The sequence below is a fragment of the Leptosomus discolor genome, chromosome 1, assembly GCF_034619465.1.
Source record: "Leptosomus discolor isolate bLepDis1 chromosome 1, bLepDis1.hap2, whole genome shotgun sequence".
Lineage (NCBI taxonomy): Eukaryota > Metazoa > Chordata > Aves > Leptosomiformes > Leptosomidae > Leptosomus > Leptosomus discolor.
Genome location: NC_141391.1, coordinates 18802497 through 18829134, shown reverse-complemented (window position 1 = coordinate 18829134; position 26638 = coordinate 18802497). Strand labels below are relative to the sequence as shown.

The 26638-nt window shown below is 43.3% G+C and overlaps 1 protein-coding gene across 1 annotated transcript; it reads right to left on the bottom strand.

The window, feature by feature from the left end:
• Positions 1-435: 435 nt before the first annotated feature.
• Positions 436-13862, bottom strand: LOC147416185 (E3 ubiquitin-protein ligase rnf213-alpha-like). The gene is made up of 10 exons (XM_086475008.1): positions 13784-13862; positions 13493-13624; positions 12269-12858; positions 11070-11235; positions 10664-10881; positions 9941-10078; positions 9228-9404; positions 6868-8338; positions 5865-6058; positions 436-4116 (listed from the first exon to the last, which is right to left on the bottom strand). Exons 1-10 carry the CDS (start codon positions 13860-13862, stop codon positions 436-438), a joined length of 6846 nt encoding a protein of 2281 aa, XP_086331134.1.
• Between the last annotated feature and the right edge of the window lie 12776 nt (positions 13863-26638).

Genomic DNA, 26638 nt, shown 5'->3' with positions numbered 1-26638 from the left:
CTGCTATCCTGTTAGATGTCTGTGCAACACAGGTTCCTGAGCTCCTGTGATGGTCACTGGAGAACTGATCAGGATGCTTTCTTTGGCATGGACAATAACTCCTGAAAACAGATGTCAGGGGGCAGTGGGCATGAACCAGGACCTGCAGAATTATATGAACCACCTAAAGTCCTGCTGGAGGCTTGGTGAGATCCCCACAGCATCACCAATGGTGCTTCACTTGTCTGCACGCAATGCATGATGCCCTGGGTATCTTAGCCTTGAACATCCAGAGCCTTCAGAGTTAGGAGCTGGCACCCACTGCTGGTCTGTTAGCAGATCCACCACATCTGGGTCAAGATGAGAAGCAGAGCCCACCCTGACTGCAGAGGATCACAAGGCAGAAGTCAGGCACATGTGTGATACAACCGATGGGTCAGAAGCCAAACAAGCCCATCACTGTTCAACAGTGGAACTTATCCAGTGCCTTAATGGAGGTTGTGTGACAATCTCCCCCATCTGGAAAACAAAGACCACTCTCACTGCTTTATAGTGAAGCACACGTACCTGCAGGCAGAACCCAGTGGTCTTCTCCTTCCTTGGCTGCTGGTTAACTGTCTCTTCCAAAACACTAACAAGGCTGTTGTGCTTCTGCTTGTGGAAGTACAAGTCTTGGATTTGCTCAGCCTCATGCAAAAAGGAGTATCTAAGGCGCAGGATGGAGTCGGGGGTTGCACACTGAATAAGTTTCCTTTTGGCAATGGAGAGCACTGGCTCTTCATAGGGCTCAAGGTCTCCCCAGCACCTGCTCTGAGTGCTCTCCAAAGCAACAACTGCACACGTGTCATTGCTGAAACCGATGAAGACGTCCTCTTCCTTGGGGCTGAGCTTGGTGGACCAAAGACTGGAGAACTTGCTGCTGTCAATAGAGACAAACAACCTGGCCCAGGTCTGCAGGTCCTGCTTCAGCTGTTGCTGCTGCCAGTTCAGAATGGTGTTCATGTCCAAGCAGTGCTTCTCGAGCCGGTTTAGCAGAGGGGTAGGGAACTGGTTGTAGACTATGTTCTTCTCCTCTATCACAATGAGTCTGAACTCATCTTTCACACGGCTCTTTACCCTGTGAGTGCCAAGACCCAAGTCCACATAGGAATTTCCCCCCAGGTGAACAAAGCACTGGTTGAGTGCATCATAAATGCTCTCATAAAGGTTGTGTATATTTAAAAGAACAACAGGTCTGCCTGTCTCCATGCAGATCTTCACTCTGCTGACAGACCGGCATACCTGGGAATAATCTTGGTCCTGTGGAAAACCAGAGCCAAATATGATTTCACAGTTCTCAGTATCTATAAGCTGTGTCATCTGGATGATGTGAAAAGCTGCGTTGTTGACTGTCAGCAGCAGGAGGTACCGAGACACTAAGCCTGCCTGCTGTTTGCCCATATTTTCCTTCAGCAAATGAAGTGTGTGGCTGGTTTCCAAGTCAGGAGGAAGATACACCTCACTGATGCGGTTTCGGAAGAGCTCAACAGGATTGATATCACTGAAGCCTCCAAAGTTTCTCTGAATGGCCTTCATAATTATCTCCTCTTGAGAGATGCACTTCTTGTCCTGGCTGTAGGACAGTATCATTTTGATCAAGCTATAGAAATCACGGAGCCCAAAGAACTCAACTTTTTGTGTTTTTAGCACCTTGCAGTAGAATTCTGCTAGCACAGGGAAGAAATCCTCAATGCCTTGAAGATGACACTGTGCAGCACAGATGCCCTCTGCAGTTTTAATTAGGTCTTCTTTGTCAGGGTCAGTCCGAAATACAAGGAGACCCCTGTTCATTTTGGCAGGGTCTAGAGCCCAGTTTGAAATGCCCACAAAGCCAACTTTTTGGTAAGGTTCTGGGTTTTCATCATCAACACATCCATCTTCAAGAAGAGGGTGCAGTGTCTTCAGCGGCATCTCTGGTGAGTCTTCTGCGAGGCCGATTTCATCCAGGAGGACCACGGACACAAATTCATCCAGATTCTTTCCCTTCTGGAACTGTGCACATTGTCGGAAAGTGGACATGATCCCTTCTGGCTTTGAATGGGGACTACACTGAAAAGACAGCAGCTGGATCTCCTTGCATCTTTTGAACAATGGGCTTTTGGACAGCCTGCCCTTCATGGCATTTACAGCAATGGTTTTAGACAGAGATTTTGAGCTTCCAGGCTTCCCAACCAGAAAGAGTGGAACTCGTAGGTCCATGCATAAAACTATCATGAAGATGTTTTCTCTCAGAGCATCATTGCAGGCTGTTGCCTCAGGAACAGAGAGGTTATCAAGAAACACCTCTTGGCAAAGCTCAATCTCTTGCTTCAGAAGGGATGCAGGGACAGAAAAGCATTTTGCGACCTCCTCCAGGTAATCTTTGCGGCTCTCCAGAGATACATAATAGCAAGCTCCCACTGAAAGGACCAAGGCCCTTTGTGCATCATTTAAGATTGGCTCCTGTTCCTTTTTGTACTTCTTCTCATCAATTAGAGGAAATAACAGGTCTCTTAATTTATAAAACCACAGCACAACGCTCATGCAGCGCTCTATATCCCGAAGACTGGCAACTTTGCATTCATCTTTCTTCTTTCTGAGGAACTTCTGGGAGGCTGAAATGACACTGGCAAAGATGTCCAAATTTCCCATGCTGATCTTGTTCTTCATGGCGGATTTTACAATCTCTCTGATGTACAAGCTCTGTGTCTTTTCATTCAGCTCTCCAAAATCCCAGACAAGAGGCAATAAGCTAGGTGGAAGAGGCTTAACTCGATATACCAGCTGTCGCAAAGGAACGTAGCCTATTTTCTCCAGTGTGTCTTCACTCCGAACTCGGTACCCCAAGCCAGCTTTTTCAAGTTTCTCTATGGTTTCCTTGGTGTGTCTTTTGTAAGGGTTGCAAGCAGCTACTATTTTTAAACTGTCAGTGAGAATCTTCTCTCCATTTATGCTGGAATCACACAGCACCTCTTTAATTGCAAAGATAGCTTCCGATGTGTTTGCTTCATCAAAAAAGAGTACAGTATACACTTTGTGCCTTTCTTCGTTGATGCGTGCCAGCTCAATTGCCTGCCTAACTTTCTTGCGGATGATCTTGGAGGTAGTGCCACCATGAACACGTACTACCACCATGTTCTGAATGTCTCTGCCTGCCCTTTGCAGGCTGCACATGAACTGAATAAGCTTTGTTTTCCCACAACCTGTTTCACCCATGATGATTACAGGGATCCCACACTGAAACCTCAGATGAATGGCAAGCATCTTCATGGTGTTGTCCAGTGTCAGCTGATATGATTCATCTGGATCTTGGGTGTAGCTCACACCAAAAACTCTGCAAAGGGCCTTTAGCTGCATTGTTCTGGGCAAATCTTCAAACTTCTTATTGAAAGGAACATGCTGGGCTTTCAAAGTGCGGTATAATTCATCTTTGATAACATTCCTTTCCAAAACAGCTTGAGAATGGGCATCAATAGCATCCAACTTATTGTTGATGTGGAAACCCAAGAACTCCATGGAGTCGTTGTCTGCATGGAAGACTATGTAGGGGTGGGACTCTTGTTCCCATTTTCGTCTTAGCTGGTATTGTCTTATAATGCTGTTTTCCTCATCATCATTTTCTGCACTTGACACACTTTCATCAGCAATGTCAAGAGAGGGCACAGCAAAGTCCTTGGACATGGTGATCATGAACTTTACCACAAATGTTTTAAACCCCTGGAAATCCTTTCCGACTGCTGGGCTACAGAAAACCGATTTCTCACACTTGCTTAGCTGGAAGCTTAAGAAATGAGTGAAGTTGCTAAGCTCAGTCCAGGAAGGGTTGTGCCTCCCACAGAACTCCAGTAAGAGCTTCAGGCACTCTTTCTCTGTCCCTTCAGTCATCTCAGGGATGAAAAGGAAATGGTCAAGGTCTTCCTTCCTCTTGTATCTGCTGAGGTACTGGTAAGACCTCTGGAAAGCTTCACTTTTTAACTTGTCTTGGTCAAACTGCTCCTCTTTAATTTCAGAAAGACGACCAGAACTGGGGTGTTCCAGCAATTCAAGTGCCCGCCTTGGTGATACACAATTCACTGCAGGAAAAAGATCCAGGAACTTTTCTTCTGTTTCACTGGACATCTAAAATAAAGTCAATAAGGAGTGCACAGCTTACAACAAGGACAGTTGCCCAACCGCCTGCATTTGCCTATAGTTCAAGAGCTTTGTTTTCTGCACACAAATAGGTCAGGAAGCTGGAAAAATCATATGTAGATCAAATTTGTCCAAGCCTGCATGCATGCTCCTAGATGGATATGTGCTGACATGCCCATAACCTGTAAGGTCCTAGTGTTGAGTGAGTGTCCAATGACAAGCTAGAATAGAGCAAGCATGATTATTTCCACCCACAAAACGATCTGCCAGACAGGTTTCAGCACAGGCTACTCTCCATCTTCATCTGCTTTTTTTAGTTAGTAAGCCACAATGCTTTCCCTTCCAAGTACATGGCCAGACTCACCTTGCACCTGTGTCAACCTATCAAAGGGGGCACACACAGCCCCCTTTGGCAAGGACCCTCACAGATTTACGGCCCATATTATGAAGAATCACCCCCTTTTAATTTGTTCTAAGCTGATCTTGTTAACATTGTTTGATAATTCGTATTCTTGTGTTGGAAGAGATGGTGGATGCTTGCTCCCCATTCACCCTCGTCAGGCTACTCAGGATGTTGTAACTGTCAACACATTGCTAATTTCCTCTTTTAAAGTGTCGTCCCTTTTCTCACATGGAAGACATCTATTATTTTTTGAACATGTGGGATGTCTATGTTACATCAGGAATGAACCAAAAAAACCCAACCCTGCACAGCACCTTACATTTACTTTCCAGAGTAGACACATGCTGGGACTGCTTGTTTCTCTGTAGATGAGCCATCACTCCACTGGAGTGACAGACCCTAAATTACATATAGCTTTAAAAGACTGGATTTTAACAGGTTTACTGCAGGCACAGGCCTAGTTATGTTAACAATATCTCCCTTACTATTCCTCTGACCTGAGCACACCATCCCCAAAGAAATACCTCTTTTTTCCGTATTCTGCTAAAGCCTTTCCCTTTTGCTAGGCACTCAATCAGGTAAAGATGAGAGGATCTGCACTTCCAGACCAAACCGTCTGGACTCTGGATGTGTCTTAGGATGCATAGCTCAATCAGCAGCCGGTAGAGACCTGTTGACACCTGACAGGGAAGAAACATTTGAAAGTCTGTGAAAGAAATGTCTATCAAAACACACTTACTCCATTACCTATGACAGGTAGTGGTACCTGTAGCCAGGCTGCAGCTTTGCTCCCATTCTTATGTAGGATTGCTATTCTAGCACACACTGAGACAGCCGTAACTGTTAATATGATTGGCTCCTTGGTACACTGAACCCTTCCAAGGTAGGACTAGATCATTTGGATTCACCCTCTGCACTAAGCCCACTATGTTTTCTTTAAATAAAGTCCCTTCCAGAGAGGTACAAGGCTGGATGTGAGATGGAGAATCCACCCCTTCTTCTCCCCATGTACAGGGGCTTCAATGCCTGATCACTTGGTTTGAATTCAGCCATCCTCCAGTGCCCTACACTCTGATGGATACCACTGTAGGAGGAAAGATTGCTTTTATGAAATGGGACCCATTTCACATAGCTTTCCCACCTGTGGGCATGGAACTAGACAAATGCTGTACCTGAACTTCCAAACTGTACCCAGAACTCTCGTTGTTCACTTTAGCTTTTAAGCACCTGCTGTCACTACTGTAGATGAGAATAAGCCAGAACAGGAGGCTGTCCAAATACCCTCCCCTAAAAAAGTCTTGGACACTCCACATTCAAACACTAAGACTCTCACCACTGGTGACACATCAATATGGAAGACAGTGGGTTGAGTTTCAGTTGGGAATTCCTCAACAGACAGTAGCTCCTCCAGAAGGAACTGGAAATCAATCTCTGACTCCATCAGCCTAATGGTTTTGTGAACCACTGGTAAATCATCCAGCCGGGCACGGATCTTTTGGAGGGTATTGTCCACGAAGAGAGACTTGCCTAAGGAACAGAAGAGATGGTCAAGATTCACCCTTGGAGTCAGTCTGCCCTTTCACATGCATGGGACAGTCTTTCTCCAGACATCTGAACACCCACCAAACTGAGCGGTCATCTCTCAACAGCCTCTTTAGAACAATGCCTGGGACCAGAACCCAGTCACATGAGGGCCTCCAAGTCTGTGCTTACAATTTTAGCAACATGGCACATTGCAAGACAGAACTCATGCCCCCACTCCAACCCCACTGAGGTTACCAATATAGACATAACCAGAAGGCCTGGATCCTGACCAGCTTGCCTCAGATGTGTCCTACAAATATCGGAACACCTTACTGTCTAAAAAGACATGTCTTGAAAGATTTCAGAAATGGTAGGAAGCATGAAACCTCCTGCTGAGGCTTGTAAAGGGTCTACAGATCACTTGTTCCATTCTGGAACGGCAGGTGGAGGCCAGCTGGGCTAGCCTATGGTCTTTCAGAGGACATCTGGGTTTATTTAGGCAACTGACTCTCATCCCTATGATCTAGCTTATCCCAGGGAGACAGTCCTGTTTCTTGCTCTTTCCCAGACTCTCACACCATTATTTGTTTCTCTTTAGATTGGACAACTGTAGCTCCCTTGAAGGTCATGTTTTCTGGATGGCATTTTCATTCCCCTTTGGACTCTTTCCACATGGCCTAAAATTCCTCTTGAAATTCACTACCCAAAACTAAATACATGTAGGAGCATGGAGGGCTCTCCGTTGCATGCCATGTTCCTCTCAAGGCCTCCTGGTTTGAGACATGACTCACAGTAGGACTACTAACACGTACCCATTCCTGCTTGATTTGAAAATATGAATTTCACATTCTGCTGATAGGGCTCTTCGAAGGCCTGAGCAACAGGGGCTGTCCCACAAGGCACTTTGAGGTGTGTGCTCAAGTATGCCTGGATTTCTGTCTCAGAGTAGCACGGGATAGTAACTTTGTAGGTGTCGAAGGCTGTGATAACATAAGAATTGTGAGCTTTGGCATTGCAAAAGATAATGAATCTGTAGTCAGGGACTGTAGAAGATTGCAGAAAGCGGAAGAAGTGGGACTCTAGTTGTTTGGAAACTTTGTACACTAATTTCTCAGCACCAAGCAAGCAGTAGATTTTCTCATTTTGAGAATCCGATGAAAGAGCTCTCCTAACAATCAGCTCCACTTCTTCCTCCTCTGTGTCGGGTGTGCACACAAGGACCTCATCGTATGTTGGGAGAGGTGCTGTCTTGGTGTGTCTGTAAACAGAAAGCATGTAGAGTAACATTTCTTCTTCTTTACACATGATGAGAGAAGGTTTCCTGGCTTCAAGGCCTACGGGTAAATGTCTCTTGATACATGTGGTTTCAAGAGCTGCTAATTGCTTCAGTGTTTCACCAAAGACATCCAGGCTGATGTATTTGTCTGACACAAGGCCACTGAATTTCTTACAGTAAGCGTCCCAGAGCAGATTCACCTTGTCACAGATGGACGGCAAACTCTCAAAGGACGTGGCCAGTTCATCTTCTGCAAGGTTGCTAAGAGTTGCCTGGTCAGCATCTCTGGTCTCGTTTCTAAACTTCCTTGACTTCTGCAGAAAGGCTTCTCTCTGCTCATCATATAATTTGCTCAGATTTTCAACCTCTTCCTTGTTATTGCCTCGATCAAAGGCAAAATTCATGAGCTTCTGCTCTGTAATGTCAGAGTTTGGAAGGCAGCTCTGCAGGGCTGCCTTTGCCACTGACGTATCGTAGCCAGATTCAGTGAGGCTTTTGATGAGCTGGGGAAAACGAATGACATAGTCATGCCAGGTAACAGACTCCTTTAGTCCTGCTGATGTGTTGACAGAGTCAAGTGGAGTCATGAGGGCTTGCTCCAGAGCTTTTCTAACATCTTCTGCTTTAATGTCGTGCTTTATGACAGAAAGCATATTAAGAATCTGTGGCTCTATTACACCATTGCGAGATTTGGCCAGTTGGCTGCATAAATAGAAGAGCTGGTGTGCAGTGAAAAGGTTAAGATGACAGTAGGTGTCCCTTTGAGTCTCCAGATACTTCTTCCACTCTACCAGGCAGTGTTCCATTGCTTTACAAAGGCCATCCAGTTCCTCCAGGATGGGTCTGGTGCTCTGAACAAGGATGCCAGCAATTCCAAATTCTGTATAAACTTTTACCCTGTGTTGGGGATTGCAGTAGATATCAGCCTTCCAGTCTGTGAAGAGGATATTGCCAACACTAAGAAGCTGTAAGTACAACTTTCCAACCATTTGAACCTTTTCCAGGATCTGTAAGATGCCACAGACAAAATAGGGAAACAGATTATCATGTGTTTTCAACAACTGCAGAATACTTCTCACATTGTATTTTCTTCCAAAGATCTATTAAAACTTGTTAAACAACAACAACAAAAAAGGATTTGGCTCAATTATTACGTACAGGATACATTCCCTGGCCAAGGACATGCTCTAGAAGTGCAAGTTTTCCTGGAAGACTTCTATTACTCTTCAAAAATACCGGTTCCATGGTAACTGACACATGTCTACTGGGGGAAGGAGGTCTATAGAGGAAGGACAGCTGCATTGCCTCAGGTAGCAAGCAAATCCCAGCCCTAAAGATTATGATAAACTTTGTCCCAACCTCAGAATCACCATTCTTGGTGAGGTCTTCTGGCCCTTGTGAGATTTATTCTTCTCTGACTGAAGCACTGCACTGCCTACAACTGATCAGACAGCAAGCAGTAGAGGTGATTCCTCAGGTATGTAAGACAACACCTCACTTCAAACGCCTTCTGAACGAACAGCTTTTATAGGAAATAAGGAAAAGGCATTTTTGGTATGTGAAGCATCTGGCTTGTGGTGAGCGCCCACATTGGCGTGACCTCCACCACATCCCTGGAGTTTCCTATTTCTTTTCATTCACTGAAGTAGGAGCTTAAATGGCTTGCTTGGGTGGACATATCCACATCATTAACATGCAAGTGAAGCCAAGACCTCAGAGAGTTGCAAAGGAATGGCTGTATTTATAATTTGCCTTACATGTGAGATCTGGGAGTCTGCTTCCTGAAGAGTCAGAGCTGGAGTCAAGGATGAATCTCCATGAAAGAATTCTAGCAAAAACCCCATGCCTTATGGACACTGTTTTCCAAGCACATATTGGTGTTTCACTGTGGCTTACCTCCAGGAAGCGGTTTGCCTCCTCTCCGCCTTGCTCAGTTTTTGTGGTGATCAACACAAGCTTGTGCTGGAGCTCTGTGAGCTGAGCCAGGCTGTATTTAGCCTTCAGATCTGTCTGAGAAGCTTCCTCTGTGGTATCCTTCAGCAGTAGCACTGAAATACAGTCCTCAAGGGAAGCCTGGAATGCAGGTAAGAGGATCAGCCCTGCTCTCCCTCTTCTCTGTGTAATTCCCCATCCTTGTGCAAAAAGCCTTCAAGAACAGTAGTAGCACATCCCTGCATATCACAGCCAAACATCAAATTTTCCCATGTCTTAAGATATGGATCATTCCTTCCCTCTTCTATTGTGCAGGACTGACTCTTTCAGGGTATTCTGCAAGCACCACTCTCCTTGAACAATGAAGTGGCTGTTCTCATTTTAAATCTTTCCCTTTCTTTTTTTTTCACTTTCTCAGTGATCAGGTGAGTTAATTTTTGTGTTAAAATATTGCTTCCTCTCCTCCCTTGGGGACAAAACCTGCCTGTTTTGCCTTGGAAACAACCAAGGCTTAATGGAAAATATGACATGAGGTTGTGCTTCTTTCAAACCTGACTATAGATCTATTGGCTATCTGACATACTCCTTGGAAATGGATTTCAAGAACATTCATTTCTTTGGGCAGAAAGAGCCCCCCGAAAAACAAAAGCACTCTTCAAAGTGTGAAGAACTGTTACCTTGAATTTTTGAGGTGCTGAGACGATAAAAATCCCACTGCTGTTGATGTCTTTGGCTTGAGAGATTGAGGAACACTCTATGGAGCCATGAGAGTCATGAACCATCTGTATCCACTCTTTGTTATCACAAGAATCTTTCTGTTAAAGAAAAAACCCAACATGACAGATTGAAACCTAACAACCAGTTGGCAGCTCTATAAGGACAATTTTGGTAAGAGTGGGGTTTCTTGTGCCTGCTGCACCTGAAGAGAAAAAGCACAACTGTTGTACCCAAATCTGCACCTATCTTACAATCTTTCTGGAAGCCGAAACCAGTGAATATGTATTTTGTGAAGCTGCTGTTCCCTGCCAGTCTTTGGCAATTTGGAGGAAAGGTGTCACTTAAATTATACCCTGAGTAGGATGTTATAGTTTCTGTGGAGAGGATTGTGCAAGCCAGTGCTAGACTAGACTTTCCTAAAACACAGAGCATCATATTAACTTTCTTCTGCTTATGACACCTAATGGGTCTCTCATTTGACCTCACATAGGCATGTGATGTCTTTTAAAGTTTCCCAACTGGACTTCAGTCCCAAATAGCACATACTTCTTGTAGGTCTTATTTCATACCTGCTACACCCACTTGGATGTTTTGACTCCCCTAGGGCATGGCACCAGACTTTGACAATTCATTCTTCTAGTACAAGTCCAAGTAATTTTGGAACATGGGGTGTGTAGACTTACCAACTTCTTGGGCAGATTATTGTCTTTTGCGGTGGCTTCACTGATGAATGATAGTGCTGCAGAGAGCTGTTCAAATCCAGATGTGGGTGTCAGGTCAAATATAATGGGTGCTGAAGCAACCATGGCATCACGGAAGAACCGCACTTTATCAATATCAATGTCATTTTCACCTGCAGAAATTGATGCCAGTTCCACAAACACAGGGATTTCTGTTTTATCTGGAAAAAAAGAAAAAAAAATCCAAAAATGAAACACATAGTTGAAGTGTTTCATAGTTGACATAGTTGAGGAGTTCTCATAGTTGATTCATATGATGCCTCTGGCTGTTGTGACAAGTAGGAACTAACTGATCCTTTTCTATTGCCTCTGTTACCTGATGATTCTGTTGCGTCCCAGTACAACTCACCTTTTATTATGGTTTTGATCCAAGAGACAAAGCCTGTCCTTGTGCATTCAAGAAGTTCCCTCAAAAAGTCTAACATTTCTTCTGGGAGGTTGCTCAAGCTATTTTTCACCTGCATTAAGTCCTGGGTCATATAATCAAGTCTCTTATTCCTGAATTCCTGCTCTTCCTGAAAAAAAACCAAAACACAACAAACAACCAAGACATACTGGTGTGTATACCATGGTAAGAGAAAAGGGAAGGTAAGCTCTGCCTCTGCCTTGCACGTCAAAATTTCATCAGCTACTCAGGGTCTTTTTCAAAGGGCCAGCTAGCTCCCCAGAGACTCCTATTCCTCTCATCCAATCTATTTTATAAACCTAGTCTGGTTATTTCAGTAAAACTCCCTGAAGGAGAGGCACAGAGTGACGATACAAAATTTGTCTGATGTCTGTATTGAAGTCCTGATCACTAATAGGACCTTTCCACAAAATTTACAAGGTCTGCTCCAATTTTAAATTTCTGGAGAAAGTTATCCAAAAAATGGAAAGTTATCTGAAGTACAAAAAGTCATGGAACATCCAGCTGCTCCTTGGGAGCTACCCATGCAGTGCCCCATCGTTGCTACCACAATAGAAAGTTTATGACAATATAACCCAATAACAAGGGTTGGAGCAATCAGGCATGGAGATCAGCAAAAAAGAAACATGTGGAAGCCAAATGAAGAATTGCTGGAGTTGGTAGAGAATGTTAGGTTGGGATCTGTTATTTAACTCCTGGAGTTTTTAGCTCCTGGTTGTGCCAGGAAGTTTCCATGGAGGTTGTGAAGCTAATACTTCCCTGTCTATTCCAGATCACTTGATGCAGAATTTGGTTCCTGACACACACAGATGCCTGCATCCGTTGGCCTCACACAGTTGCCTCAGATGCCCTCGGGCATCTCTAATAGCACTGAGAGCTCATTTGCAGGCAACCAAGAGTCTGACTAAGGCTGAGCTGAATCATGTTCCTGACTCCACTCACTACACTATAAAGGTGCCACGCTAAAAGAGAGACTGCTACAACTGTGAAATTTTTATTCCAGAAGAAAGATTCCATCCACTGTGTCCAGTGTGATTTAAAGATAAGACACATGAAAACAGAGGTTCCCCATTCAGGCCTGCCAACACAGAAGCCACAAGAGCACTCAGTATAAGCCAGATATCCATGTGCAGCCTACATACATATTTTGTTAGGTCGTTGAGAATCTGAAAATTTCCATTAAGCTCAAGTGTCTTCCGCAGTTCATCAATCATCTTGGCAGTGTTCACCACTGTAGACAGGGTCAGGTAGTTTTTAATCTTCTCTACTGCAGCATCTATCCAGGCAGCTTTTCCATTCTCTTTCCCTTCGCTCCTCTCCATAATTTTAAATTCCTTTGTGAGTTGGCTTTCATTTGATAACTGCTTCTCAAAATGGCTCTGCACAGTCCCAAGGGTGATGGAAAAGTCTTTGAGGGCCAGATAGGTACTCTGAAATTCAGCAATGGCTGGCTTATAAATGTTTTCTTGCACATCTTCTATCAAGAAGAAAATTTTCTTTTTGGGAATTATGGCTTTGATTTGCTTTGCTTTTTGCTTTGCTTTTTGCTTCCACAGTCTCCGAAAATAATTGCTTTCCTCTAAGATATGAATTTTTTTCATCATCTCACTGTATTTTGCAAGGAAGTGCAATTTAGGAATTTTATTGCCATTCACAGAGAATATGTTTGCAGACATCTGATCCTTAAAACTTCCTCTTTCACTGATGCTTTTCTCCACAGCACTTCTATCCACTGAACAAAATGGAAAGAAAAAAATCAGTGCGTTTCTCCAGCTAGAAAGACACTTACCCTCTAAGTATGGAAGTGTTCTGAACCTGACTGCAAGACCAAAGAGGTAGAGATGTGTGTGGTGTGTGTGTTTGTTTGTTTATGGCAAAGTTCTTGGGCAAAACTGAAGCCAATTTCAACACCAAAACAAATGGTGGGCAAAATCAATTTCTCCATGATGAGAAAGGGAGCCTTCAAACCATATCCTTGAAATCTGTAATAGTGTCTGTACTGTTGGAAAACAACTTGGCCCTGAAGTAGAAGTTGAGGAGACTTACTCCACCATTTGGCCAACTCAACCTTACATGTCTCTTAGAAAAATTAAGTACCTGACACTGTTTAATATTCCCCAGTGCAACAGATTTTCCCACTATTCTGAACTCCTTCCATGTATAAACCCTTACAAGCCTTTCCCCACTCCTTTTTTTCCTTAAACAGCTCCCTGCTTACTCTCTCCTCCCAACTACTGTTTGCCACTAGACAGTCATGCAGCACCATTTTCTGGAGGATTTGCTACTAGCTCTTTATTTCAGGAGACAGTTCCCCTTGCAAAAAACGCATAAGCAATCACATCTTCTCAAATTCAATGGGTTGGTACCTCTTATGACACCATCTATGCTGCTGCATAGACGCAGAAATGAGCGCCTGTGCTTCTTCTGCTCTTCCAGTTGCTCATATTCCTCCTTTCTGTCTTTCAGCACTGTTGATATACAGTTGGAGACAGAGGAATCTGGGGAAAGAAAAAAACAAAAAACACCCATGCCCAGACCTCAGATATAAAGGATTTTTGAGAAAAAATCACTTGGAGGGAGAGAAGAACTACTGGAAACATAACAATGGCCATTAAAAAAACCCCACCATGCTTGAATTTGCACAAAGGATGCGTCACTTGGTCTAAAAGCAGCAGTATCAAACCAGAGCCATTCTGATGTGATCACTGCCAAAGTCTGAAACACTCTGAGACACATGGATGAAGTTTATTACTGCAGAAGAACTGGAAAGAAATTTCTTCCAAGTTTTTGTAAAATTTAGGCAGATTTTGAAACTGGCCTGTGACCTTGAAGGTTATTCTGTAGCCAGCATAAATAGCAACAGGAAAACAAAACCACTAAACTAAACTAAGCTGAGTGGTGCAGTTGACATGCTAAAGGACAGGATGCCATTCAGAGGGACCTGGACAAGCTTGAGAGGTGGGCCTGTATGCAAGGTTCTGCAGCTGGGTTGTGGCAACCCAGGCTGGGGAGTGAAGGGATTGAGAGCAGCTCTGCCAAGAAGGACTTGGGGGTACTGGTGGATGAAAAACTGGACATGAACCAGCAATGTGCTCTTACATCCCAGAAAGCAAATCGCATCCTGGGCTGCATCAAAAACAATGTGACCAGCAGGTTGAGAGAGGTGGTTCTCCCCCTCTATTCTGCTCTGGTGAGACCCCACCTGCAGTACTGCATCCAACTCTGGGGCCCCCAGCGTAAGAAAGACATGGACCTGTTGGAGCAGGTTCAGGGGAGGGCCACAAAAATGATCAGGGGGCTGGAGCACCTCCCCCGTGAGGACAGGCTGAGAGAATTGGTGTTGTTCAGCCTGGCGAAGAGAAGGCTCTGGGGAGACTTTACTGTAGGGGGGGCATCAAGAAAGATAGGGACTAACATTTAGTAGGGCTCGTTGCATTAAGACAAGGAGTAATGATTTTAAACTAAAAAAAGGGTAGATTTAGACTAGATATAAGGGAGACAATTTTTTATGATGAGGGTGGTGAAACACTGGCACAGGCTACCCAGAGAAGTGGTTGATGCCCCATCCCTTGAAAGATTCAAGGTCAGGTTGGACGGGGCTCTGAGCAACCTGATCTAGTGGAAGGTGTCCCTGCTCTAGACTAGACAACTTTTAAGGATGCCTTCCCACCTAAACCATTCTATGATTCTAAAAATGCAAACAAAATTCTATAAATAAATCATAAGAACACTGCAATATTTTAATTGCTATCCACTGCACAGAAGAAGAGTATTATTTTCTGTCCTTCAGAGAGTTAACACAGCTTAAAAATATTGCCTGTATTTAACTTTTGTATTTTTTGCCTTTATGTTTGTTCTCTTGCATAAAATTTTTTGTTTTCTTTGTATTTTAGGTACCTTTTCAATAGATATATTTTCTATTGGCCCCATTGCATAGGAAAACACACCATACAGAACTATTGTTTTGGGAAATAAATCTAGAAACTATCGGCTTACCACAGATGCACAGTATATTCTGAAATAGCACTTGATGCTGTAAGATAATTGACAGTATGTTGCAGGGGATGTCTCCTGAGAAAACTTGATGTTTCAAACTGCAGAAGAAACTGGCAAACTGGGAAAGCAGGAATTTTGCTTTTTCATTAATCTGATTTTGAAGCTTGTGCTCCGATTTTTCTGTAAAATAGATGAAATCAAGTGATATCCAAAAGAAGCAGTTTCCCCACTGGATTTCTTTTTAACAGACATCCTCAGGATGAGTAAACAGCTTTGCAGCACACTGCCTCCAAACCATGAATCGCAAGGGGATCTGTTACAGCCACCTTTGTGGACTTTACAGGTTTGGTTGTTTTCAAATTAAGTGGCCAACACCAGCATATGGGAAAAATGTTACTTTGTTCCCAGTCAATATGAAACAGCACTTTTCAGTTGTTTCAGGTACACGAAAACCAGAAGATATCTTTAGAGAACCCTGGCCTAGCTTTGGTTATAGTCCTCCTTCATGCAGGAGACAAACCTCTGGAGTGCTTCAGTTAGCATTTCTGTTGTTTTTTTTTTTTCCATTTTCAGGTGTTTCATTTTTTAAATGAAACATCTCCCATGAATGTGCAACAAACCACGATTTTGACTGGAAAAAGAAATTGAGATGCTTCTTAGTTTCTGAAATGAAACATCATTTTTCCAGGATATGTGAGTATTTTGTCCCTTCCATTTTGTTTTGGCAACAAACTTGGAAGAACTTTGAACAGAGCTGGTGAAACCTCATATTTCTTTTAGCAAAAGAAAGGACTTGATCGCAAACTTCACCCAGCTCCGTGCCTGTGGGATTTTAATGATACATGCGTCAGATGTTGCTTGGCTTTCAGAGCCCATCAAAGTTCACTTCCAAAACAAGAATTTTGAGAACGCCACTCTGTGGGAAACTCACTGAAAGTGGAGAGGAGATCATAGACCACAGAAGAGCTGAGAACCTCAGTGAGAATTGGGCCTGTGCTGTCAACAAATCTGTCTCCTTTTTCCAACATGTTCATATTGTCTGAGAATATTTTCTCAATAACAGCAGAAAGCACTTTCCCGACAGTGGACCTGTTTGTCTTGAGGACTTTGGAAACCATTTTTCCTACCTGTAAGAACAAGAAGTTTCTTCTCTTAGTTGTAAATAGGCTTCGCAGAACCTGTAGCTTTACAGAAAATTCCTCTCCCACTCCATTAACCCACCACAGACCAAATAAGCACAGCTACCAAAGTCGGTCAGCTTGGTATGGCAGGAGGTAGAAACTCCCAGATATGCAAGAATGGGTGGTGGTATTTACATAAAAACTCTGTACCTCACTTTTCTCAAAGCATTCAATCCTTTGAATGACACAATCTGTAAAACAGCTCTCCAGATTTGTATTCCAGCACTTGTCCTTCTTCATGAATTCCAAGTAGAAATCCAGAAGTTTTCTGCCATCTACCTGCAGAAATGAAGTGTTTAAGCTGCAGATGCCTTCTGGGGCTCTGCCAAATATCATTGAGTTCTCACAGTGGGTGAGGAGTTATGTCCCTCTACACCGGCAAGGAGCTGAGTGCTTGAGCTCCTATTGTCCAAACACTGACTGTGACAAAACAGAGCATCCTGAGGTCAGGAGAAGTCTGAGCATCACTCCCCTGCTTGGAGTTAAGTAACTATAACTTACTTTCCCCAGCCATCTTTCAACCATGCTGTATATCAGGCGTTGCCATTTCTGGGTCCATTCCACACAGAGGATCTCAAACAAGAACAGCTTATGCCATACCTGTGGCAGAAAAGCAAAGCTGGTCAGCTGAGCCTCAAGGTATAGACAGACCTTCCAGGGTGGGTGGTTATCCCTTGTGTGCGTTCTTGCTACTCACATTGATGTTCTCTAGGAACTGCCTATTTTCCGTGGGTGGCCTGGGCAACGATTTTTCCAGCCACTCGCTGATGTAATCTCCAAACTCATTGAACCTTTCTGAAATAAACTGCTGAAATTCCTTGGGAAATGAAAAAAAAAAAAGGAGAGAATTGGCAAGGAGAGCCAGATTTTCACTTTGGCTTTTGATCCTTAACTGCTGTGTACAAAATGAAAATGAGGTCCTTCCCACAACCATCAAGGGCCTCCAAGAAGAGAAATGGCTGGCACACTCTGTGATACTAACAGCTTTGTTTCAACCTCTCTGTCCATTCAAACCCTCCTCGTTCACCCCAGCACAAAGTCTGACAAGGCTGGAATAAGTAACTGAGAAAGGTAGCTACATGCTCTGCTGTCACTCCTACAGTTGGCCACGTTTGAATGAAGCAAACCTGAACTCCTGGACCTTCTTAGCTAAAAAGACAGGGGTGCATGTCTTCATGAAAGCTATGAGTATTGTTTTTACCTGATTTGCTTGCAACACGTCTGATTTTGCAGCAAACATGTGAAGTATCCTTAGCAGTGACATTATCAAGCTAAATGGCACTGCATGCCACTGCTTTAAGGAAAGTGAAAGCAACGCATATGTTGAAAGCAGACACGGCATGGCATCCTCCCTATTTGTGGTGTTTGTCAGCTGCTCCGTACTCCCTGGCAGGCACCTGTGAACACGAAAAAGCACTGTACACCTCTTGTGTTAATTCTAACATTAGTTTTAAAAAATGGTCAACAAACCCTTGAGCTTAAGTGTCCTTCATTTGCTGGACAACACTATGCAATTTCAGCCAACCAGGGCCACTTATGTGTCTGAATTTGGAGCTGAATCCCACATCATGAGATGGAGGTAGACTGTCTGACAGAATAGATTTCCCTGTCGACCTCCTTCCCACATGATACACCTCAGCCTCAGAGGGATTTAAAAGATTATGACATCCAACTAACAAAGCAAATTACTACAACCTCCCTTGTTCTGCTCAACCACAAGTCTAGCCATTCTTCCCACCTCCTCCACAGAGCTGTCCTAGTATTTCTCCTCTCAAAAGGTTAGCACTTACAAGTCCTCGAACCAGAATTCCATCCTTTTGGCAATGTTGTTCAAAACTCCATTCAAATCCTTTTCCTGAATAGAGGGTAAAAACATACACCGAAAACAACTGTGAAAACACATCCACTCCTAGAGCTAAGCAGGTCTCTTATGAAAACTGGCAAGTGTTAAACCTTCAGAGAATTTTTTTTCTGCCAATGTTTGATTAAAAAACAAAACAAAACAATGCTTCCAGATGAAAAGGCAGATCTAGCTCCAACTAGAACAATCACTTCAAATCCCACAGAAGCTATCTGTCTTCAAGACCTTTGGAGTTCAGAGAATGGTGTGGGAGGGCTTAGCTCAGATTTTTTCAAGTACAAATCAGAGTGTGTTGGGGTTAAACCCTCTAATAAGACCCAAGAAGTAGGTTTTAGGTGGAATTCCTCTCCAGGGCCTCAAAGGATATTACAACAGTCTCATTAAAACATAAGTGCAAATGACAGAAAGCAGGTTCCCAAAAATGCAAGTTAGAACTTTAACTTCCTTCTTTCATCCTTTCCAACTTTCAACGAAGTTCCCACTGCTTGATCACCCCAGTGTTCATTTTGGGTACTGCTTTCGGGGACAGGATATAAAAATTGCTTAAAGATTCTGATTAAAATTTGCTCGATACAGCATTTGCTAGTCATTTTCCAACCAGGACAAAAGACAATGAGATCCCCTTGCCTTTTCTCTTTTGCTACTTCTCTCAAAACATGGGTACTGAGCTTGCTCTAGGTTCCTATGATTCAACCCTTTTGGATTTGTTGAAAATTTCTTCAGAAGCCAGGGAGACTTTCTGGCTCACTTGTTACAAATCTGCACAACTTTCCATAACATAGGAAAGAAACACTAACAAGAAGTTGATCTATTACTGCATTGTCTGATTGCCTTACGTGCACTTGGGATGGTTTACAGAGGATGTTAACAATGCGTTGGTACACAGTATCCAGGAGAAGCTGAGGTGGAAGCTTGATTTGGAGCAGGGAGTCCTTGGTGAAATTCTTCAGTGCCAACATCTCCAAGACTGTCTTTGCCAGTGGAAAGCAGCTTTCAATTAATGACTTGTGAATCTCAATCATTGCCAGGACTTTCCTATGAAAATGGAACATCAACAGCAGATGCTCTTTGGAGCATCAGGAGGCACTTTATGCTTTCTTATACACTCCTGTGGCTGGCAAACATGGCACTGGACTGAAAGAAGAGGTGTCTGGACACTGAATGGGATACCTGGAATTTTATAGCAAATGAATTTACACAGGGGTTTTTTGAGGCTTTTAAAGAAGAAATTCTGTGTTTGAGACTTTCAGTCCAGGTGACATCATCTTGTGTGAATACACATATGTGCCTTTGCTTCCTGTCTGGTTTGCCTGCAGACAGTATAATTTTGTGTGAGCCAAATTTTCTCCCTGTGAAACAGTGCCCAAATGAGGATCTAGGGATAGTTCTCTTCCTAAGGCCACTCCCAACAGGCTGTCTGAATGAGACTGTGCAGTCCTCAGTTCAGACTTCCCCTTCCTTCAATTCACTTCAGACATCCTCCTTCCAGTTAGAGTCCAGGCCAGGAGTAGGATGTATGAGAAAGGCAATGGCTTGCATCCCAGGGAAGAAACACAAAGTTTCTAGTGGTTGCAACTCCACAATCAAGAACAATGAAAAATTATTCTAACAGTACAATAGCTTGTTTCCCTGATCCAGCCTTGATGCTCTCTCCCTTCAAACCTACCTCTGCTTCTCTTCATCATTTCTCAGATGCAAAAAGTATTGTAAGGGAATGGTTTCTGGAAAGAAGGGGTCCTCTGTCTTCTTTGTGATTGCATACAGCAATGGAATCAGCCAAATCCACAAAATGTTGTCTTCATTTCTTAAGCAAATTTCCTTCACAGCTAAACTGTAATGGCTGAAAAGAAAGATAACCACCAAAAATCTCCATCAGTGGTCTGAGCTCCCATAATCACTCCTAGGATGGCAGTGGGAGCTGTGTGTTTTCCCCTCAACCCGATGGCATTCATCTAGCCAACATGTAGATGCATGTGGGTGTGTGAGAGCAAGAGCTTGGTTCTAGAGACTTTATCAGCAGGCATTAATGTACAACAAATAAATCCCACCCCAGCTTTCCCAAAACAGTCTCCCTCCATAAGTTCTATGTAGAAAAATAAAATCAAAAGAAAAATAACTGAAATGATATAGGTTACATCAAAACAGCACGACAGAATATAGTAATCTGACTTTGTGGTCTAATATATCCATTTTTGTAGGGCTCAATTCAACTGTCTATGCCAAAGTTTCTGATTCTGTTTGAGAGTCTGGGACATCCAAGACAGATCTACAGTGTTTTCAGATATGAACCAGAACTTCTGGGAGATATTAATCCTTTCAAATTGTCAGCAGGAGGCTTGGTGACATAGCACATGGCATCTAAGACAACACTGATGCACAGCTGAGTCTTGGATCTCCAAAGATTATAACAGAAGCACAGACACCTACAGTGCACATAAATATAAGGGTCTGAATCTCAAATCAATCCCTGCCAAAAATAGGACCTATGGCTCTACTTCCATCAGAAACTTGGCAAAGGGGACAGGCTGCACAGGTTATGACAGCCAGTGGCAGAAATACACCTAGGAAGCATTGAAATTCTACCTTTATCTTCACATAATTGCTCCGTAGAGAAAATGGCCCAATGAACTGAATGACTACAGAGGATCTGTAACTCAAGAGAGTAGGATGACACTTTTAATTACCTCTTTCCCCTCAGATGCTTGAATTTGCCTTGAAACGGGCCAATGTCCTGGAAGAGTTTTTCAGCCTTGACGATTATCTCTTTGCTGAGTGGGATTTTATAACAAGATAAAATGTGTAAGGCAAAAAGCAGCCCATCATCTTTATGCTCCTCTTTCTCCAGGAATCCAATGATCTTGTCCATGAACTTTTTCATGTTATCACGTAACTGGACAATGAGAATAAGGAAGAGGTGTTTCACCAAGATAGTCAAGACAATTTTACTTGAAGGTAAAGCTGGGAATGGTTCAGGAAGGAGGACAGAAGATAGAAGTTGCTAAGAATTATTATTTGGAGGCAAAAGACTTGCTGTTAGATAGCACTACCCCAGGCAGAATGTTTTCCTGGCTGTCACAAGTTTACCAAGCAGTTTTTATGTGCTGAATCCACACCAGCACTAGGAACCTATTAGCCATCTATTCTAGGATGCTCAAGCACTACCATAGATGAAGTACAGGTAAGCAGATCTTCAGTCTCCCAGCTGAGTTGGGAAATCAAAGGTGATCAAAAGGAATAGCAAACATTCCCTCAGAAGCCTAGGATAGTGTCGGAGTATGATTCCATGACTGAGAAACCCAAAGGGCAAATAAACAACTTTCACCTAAGCAGAGATGCAGCACCTGCCACTCAACTCCTCTCATTGTGATTTCCCTACAGATGACTTGCAAGGCATTGCTCCGCATCTTGTGTAGCCTGGGTATATTTCAGGCTTTCCACTAAGTGGAAAGGATGACCTCTTAGGATACCTCCACAATGTACCTAGCTGTTTGTAACCTAGGTACCCAGCCCTCTTCTGGATGTACCCTGCTGACTCCCTCTGAGGCAAGCCTCAGACCATGCCACGTGGATGTGGCACCTCAGCTCAAACAGGACTTCCACTAAACAGCATAGATGGGTTGAGCCCAGCCAACAGACAAACACCCATGAGGCTTCTCACTTAATCTCTTCTCCTGTGGGCCAGGATGAAAATAGAAGGAAGAGGACTCGTGAACTGAGATAATGACAGTTAAATGGAGAAAGCAAAAGCTGTGCACATAAACAAAGCAAAAAGGACTATTTATACACTGCTGCTCATTGGCAGGCAGATGTCCAGCCCCTTCCTGGATGACAAGGCTTCAGCATGCATAACAGTTGCTTGGGAAGACAAATGCCATAACTGCAAACTTATCTCCTTCCTCCTCATTTCTCTGAGCTATTATTGCTGAGGACAACATCATATTGTATGAAATATCTCTTTGGTCAATTTTGGGTCAGTGTCTTGGTTATGTCCCCTCCCAACCTCTTGTCCACCACTAGCATACTCACTGTGGGGAGCAGAGGGGAGAGACAAATCCTTGATGTTGTACAAGCACTGTTCAGCAACAGTCAAAACACTCGTTTGTTATGAACACTGTTCTAGCCACAAATGCAAGACACAGCACCATATGCTATAAAGCAATTTAACTCCATCCCAGCCAGACCTAGTAACATCTCAGACAGAAGCCAGGCTGGCATGGGAGTGAACATCAGTGGTCTCCTTTAGCCATGGAAATTTTGCCTTTTTATTGCATTTGCAGGATAGGGATTCACTTCCATGAACAATGAGATTATTGACTTAACACTTTCTTCCAGGATTATTGCTCAATCCATGGGAAGAGATTTTGTCCAGGGCAAAATTCCACCTGTCCACCCTATGATAAGACAAACATCCTTCCCTTTTGTCTCTTGCAGATGGATCTCTGCTAGTAAAAAAGGGAACTGGGGAGCAGGGTGTGCCCGGGTGGACCTGTTAACACTGAAAGTAGTACTCGGCTCAGGGAAGTAAACACCTGAAAAGCAATTTCAGCCCAGAGAGGATCCATCATTGCAGTCGATAAGGACTGATAAGCTGTTCCTCTGACCAAACGTCAGTGCCTACTGGATGGTTGACTCTCTCTCCAATCCTTTAGTGACTCTGTTGACTACTTCTCAGCACCTACAACAGAAGCTAAGACATACAGCATGTATGCACCCAGGTATTTTTCAGTATGCCAGTTTTATTTTAGGTGTCTGCAACCTTAAAATGCATCCTACCTTTGGTTCATACCTGTGAGAAGTCAGTCAAATGTGAATCTAATTTTAGACTTTAAAATGAGGCAATGAAGCCAGAACATAACTGCATGTGAAATTATTTTTTTTCTGTGCAGGATTCTCAAAAACATGGTAGTCTTTCCATAACCCAGACTCAAAGCTGGTTGTACAAATGACACCATTTGGGTCTGATTCCAATAGAATCACAGAATCATAGAGTGGTAGGGGTTGGAAGGGACCTCTGGAGATCATCTGGTCCAACCCCCCCTGCTAAAGCAGGTTCACCTGGAACAGGTTGCCTAAGACTGCGTCCAGGTGGGTTTTGAATATCTCCAGGGAAGGAGACTCTACAACTTCTCTGGGCAGCGTGTTCCAGTGCTCTGCTACCCTCAAAGTAAAGAAGTTTTTCCTCATGTTCAGGTGGATCAGAAGATGTCCTTTGACCTCATCAGGCTTTGGGTCCAACTGAAAAACTGAAAAAAGCAATGAAAATAAGGTCTGATGTTTTGATGTTCTCTGGCTGTGGTTCAGAATGAACCCTACATGGAATTAGAGGTAGCTACAGAAATTTCTCTTCGGGCGTCTGTCTACCTGGAAACTCCTTGCTACTTTGGCTTGTTGTACACTTACCACTTGCTCAGGAAGATTAATTGGAGATTGGGTATTTCCTTTTGCTGCATCCCCAAGATAGATTTTGAATGTCTCCGTGTAGATCTTCAGTTTCCTTTCTATGTTCCTAAAGCCCTTCTGGAGCCTGATGGGCTGGAGAAATTCATCTGCAAGGTGTTCTACGATACCATAGTTGACTGACTTTCGGGGTACTGTTGTTGAAGACCAGAATTTTGAGTAACTTTTTTTTTTCCCCTGAAAATAGCACTTCATATTTTCAAAAATGGTCCATGTTCCTGGGGAGAAATCAGAGTTTGTGAATGAACCTTCAGACCCGTAAATGAAGAGCATTAAACTAGCCCTGAGCTAACAATACCAATTGCTTTATATGAATGCCAAGCCCAGCTGAGCCATAACTGAGCCACTAACGTACAAATCTCACCATGTATATTTAAATTCAGCCCTAGGTTATCTCACCTACACTTTAGGTGGGCCTAGTGTCCATAGCCTATGGCTGATTCAATTGCCCAAATAATAGGCCTCTACTACTTTTTGAATCATCCTGGCATATTCAAAACTTCTGTACAGTGTGGTAGATCTGACACTGGACCTCCAGCTAACCTGCACCCTTCTGGAATGTTAACTGAAGGCCTGATGGTAAACATAAAGGTGATTCAAGGCTTCATTACACACTCTCCCTTGCCCAACAATGAAAAGTCTGAGTTTAATCTGGGAAAAAATAATATAACTTAAATACTCCTTCCAGAATACTTTGTGTTTGTGTTATATAAAGAATTTGTTTGTGTTAAATAAATAGCCCATAAGCCTGTGTGTCAAAAATCCTCACAATAACAATGCTTCTGTTGTAGGAAACAAGTGCTTCCCCACTGTGAAGCAAAACAAAGGAGAGTTTATAGTCACCTGCTGTGTGCAAGAATTTGCTGTTCACCCCAGTCCAAGCTTTGAAGAAAGTACAACACTTACCATCTGCTTTGATCTTTTCCTTGGGAATGTTTATGACTCGATGTAATTGACTCTCTGTATTCTTGGAATCCGTATCATAAATATGCTCTAAATCACACAATCTCATTTCATAGTCAGGTAAGAGCACATTGTTAAGGATAGCATATTTATAAAAAATTGGTCCTCTCTGTAGGTCAGAAATGGGGATCATTGCATGGCCCGTGATCACTTTTCCTCTAGAACAGAATAAAGAAGGTGATTAATTATTTACTACACCACAAGGAGCTTCCATCAGTTTCAACCCTAGATGGACTTTGGCTGTACAGATCAGTTCATGCAGCAAGAATGGGCAACCAACATTCAGTCAAAATGCAATGTCTGGCAAAATGCCTCTGGCCTTTGTAATGGCAGATAAAAACTTGACACTCTGACCTGAGCTTGAAGATTTATCAGATAGGAAAGAAATAAAAATAACTGCTAAGAAATCTTGATGTGAATAACCCTGCCCCCAGCCAAAGTTGCAGCTGCCTTGTAAAAAGGATGGGAAATACATCTAGAGATATTCCTGCTGAGTGCTGCAACTGTACCAAAACTGAGGTGACCCTATTCACTCCATCTTCTCTCATGCAAGGCATCTGGTGACATTTGGGAAGCTCCATAATGTTTTAGACCTCCGTGCAGATCTGGTAGACCTGACACAGGACCTACAGAAATTAAACTTAACACTATAATTCAGTTCTACAGACACCTAAATTTAGATGTCTTTGTCCCAGGCTAAGACCCTAAAGTTGGGGTAAGCTATATGCTTTCCAAAAATGTGACATCAACATACGTTTGTGTACGATTTTTACCTTTTTTTCAGAACAGCAAATTCCTGGTATTGTCCAGGTTGCTTGTAAAAAGCAACACAGATCTTGGATGTCTCTTCAGAAAACCTGAACTTTTCTGACGTTACAGCCACAAACTCTAGTGTCATTGTTTCTTCTATTCGAAGTCTTTCATTGAACAGATACGGATTCTCTAGGCAGCTATTGGAAGGGAAAGAAATAGCGTAAGGTCAACATCAAGCCCCCTTCCACCACTTCACCTGGTCTGTCTCAGGATTTCAAGGCAACATTCAGACACTCACATGCATTTCTCCCAGCTTCTGGCTGCAGCTCCTGGAAGAGGATTATCTTCCACATAATTTCTTCCAGTCCTGTACAAATATCCTGATTACCATAAAGCATTTACAGTGGTCCCAGCAGCTCACATGCAAGTATCAAACCACTGTGTGAATAACACAGATATAGACAGCATGCTGTAGACCAAGGGGCATTGCAAAGAGACTGACTCCTGTCCTGGAGGGCCTCTACCTGTCTCCATCTCCATCTGCTGTGGAGGAAGGAGTTTAAGGGTGAAGTAGCCTTACAGTACTAAACCTACACCTCCTCCCAAAGACAGTTCTTTTCCCAGGAAGCTCCCAGATCTCACGCTTCTTAAGGTCTGATGGAAATCCCATAGCATAGATCTCCACTTAACAAACCTGCTATTGGCTCCTAGGTTTTCTTTGCTTTCACGGTCATCTGCAAGTAAGGAGAATGCTTGGGTTAACATCAGCAGAAGATGCACCAGGTCAAGAGAAACTAGAAGGCAGTGGCATACTGGGAATGGGAGAGAAGCTCTTGAACTTAAAATCCTCACAGCTTAAGTATAGTCCTCTGGGTCTTTGAATCAAGAATCCCAGCTCACTTCTTGTGTGACCTCCTACCTATCTTGCCAAGCTCCACCAATGCTTGGTACAGCTTTCCTGGGGATAGGGACACGGACCAATCTGCGCTTCTGGGAGCGAGGGTGGGGACAGGGAATGGGCCTAAGGACAATAATTAGCACACCCCACACTGGTGGAGTTAGGATGGGGGCAATGGGAGGAAGGATGACATGTACAATTACACTGAACAATCAGCTTTGAGGCTTTTCTTACCAATTATCTTTCTCCTCCATGGACAGTAGCTGGTAGCAAGCCAAGTACCTCTAGGCATTCAAACAATTTACATATGGCATTGCCAGGAGCCTCTGACTCCCAGCCAGGCCCTGCACACTCAGGCCTGCTCTTTACAATAGTCACAGATGGGAATGCTAAAATACATTCA

Bases quoted from the DNA above. Each gene is read 5' to 3' on its own strand.
- LOC147416185 (XM_086475008.1), bottom strand. From the start codon at position 13,862: ATGTGTCTCAGAGTGTTTCAGACTTTGGCAGTGATCACATCAGAATGG. The intron at 12,859-13,492 runs GTACCAACCCAT...CATTTTGTTCAG, and splicing joins CATAGATGGTGTCATAAGAG to TGGATAGAAGTGCTGTGGAG. The intron at 9,405-9,940 runs GTAACAGTTCTT...CCTGCATTCCAG, and splicing joins CAGCACCTCAAAAATTCAAG to GCTTCCCTTGAGGACTGTAT.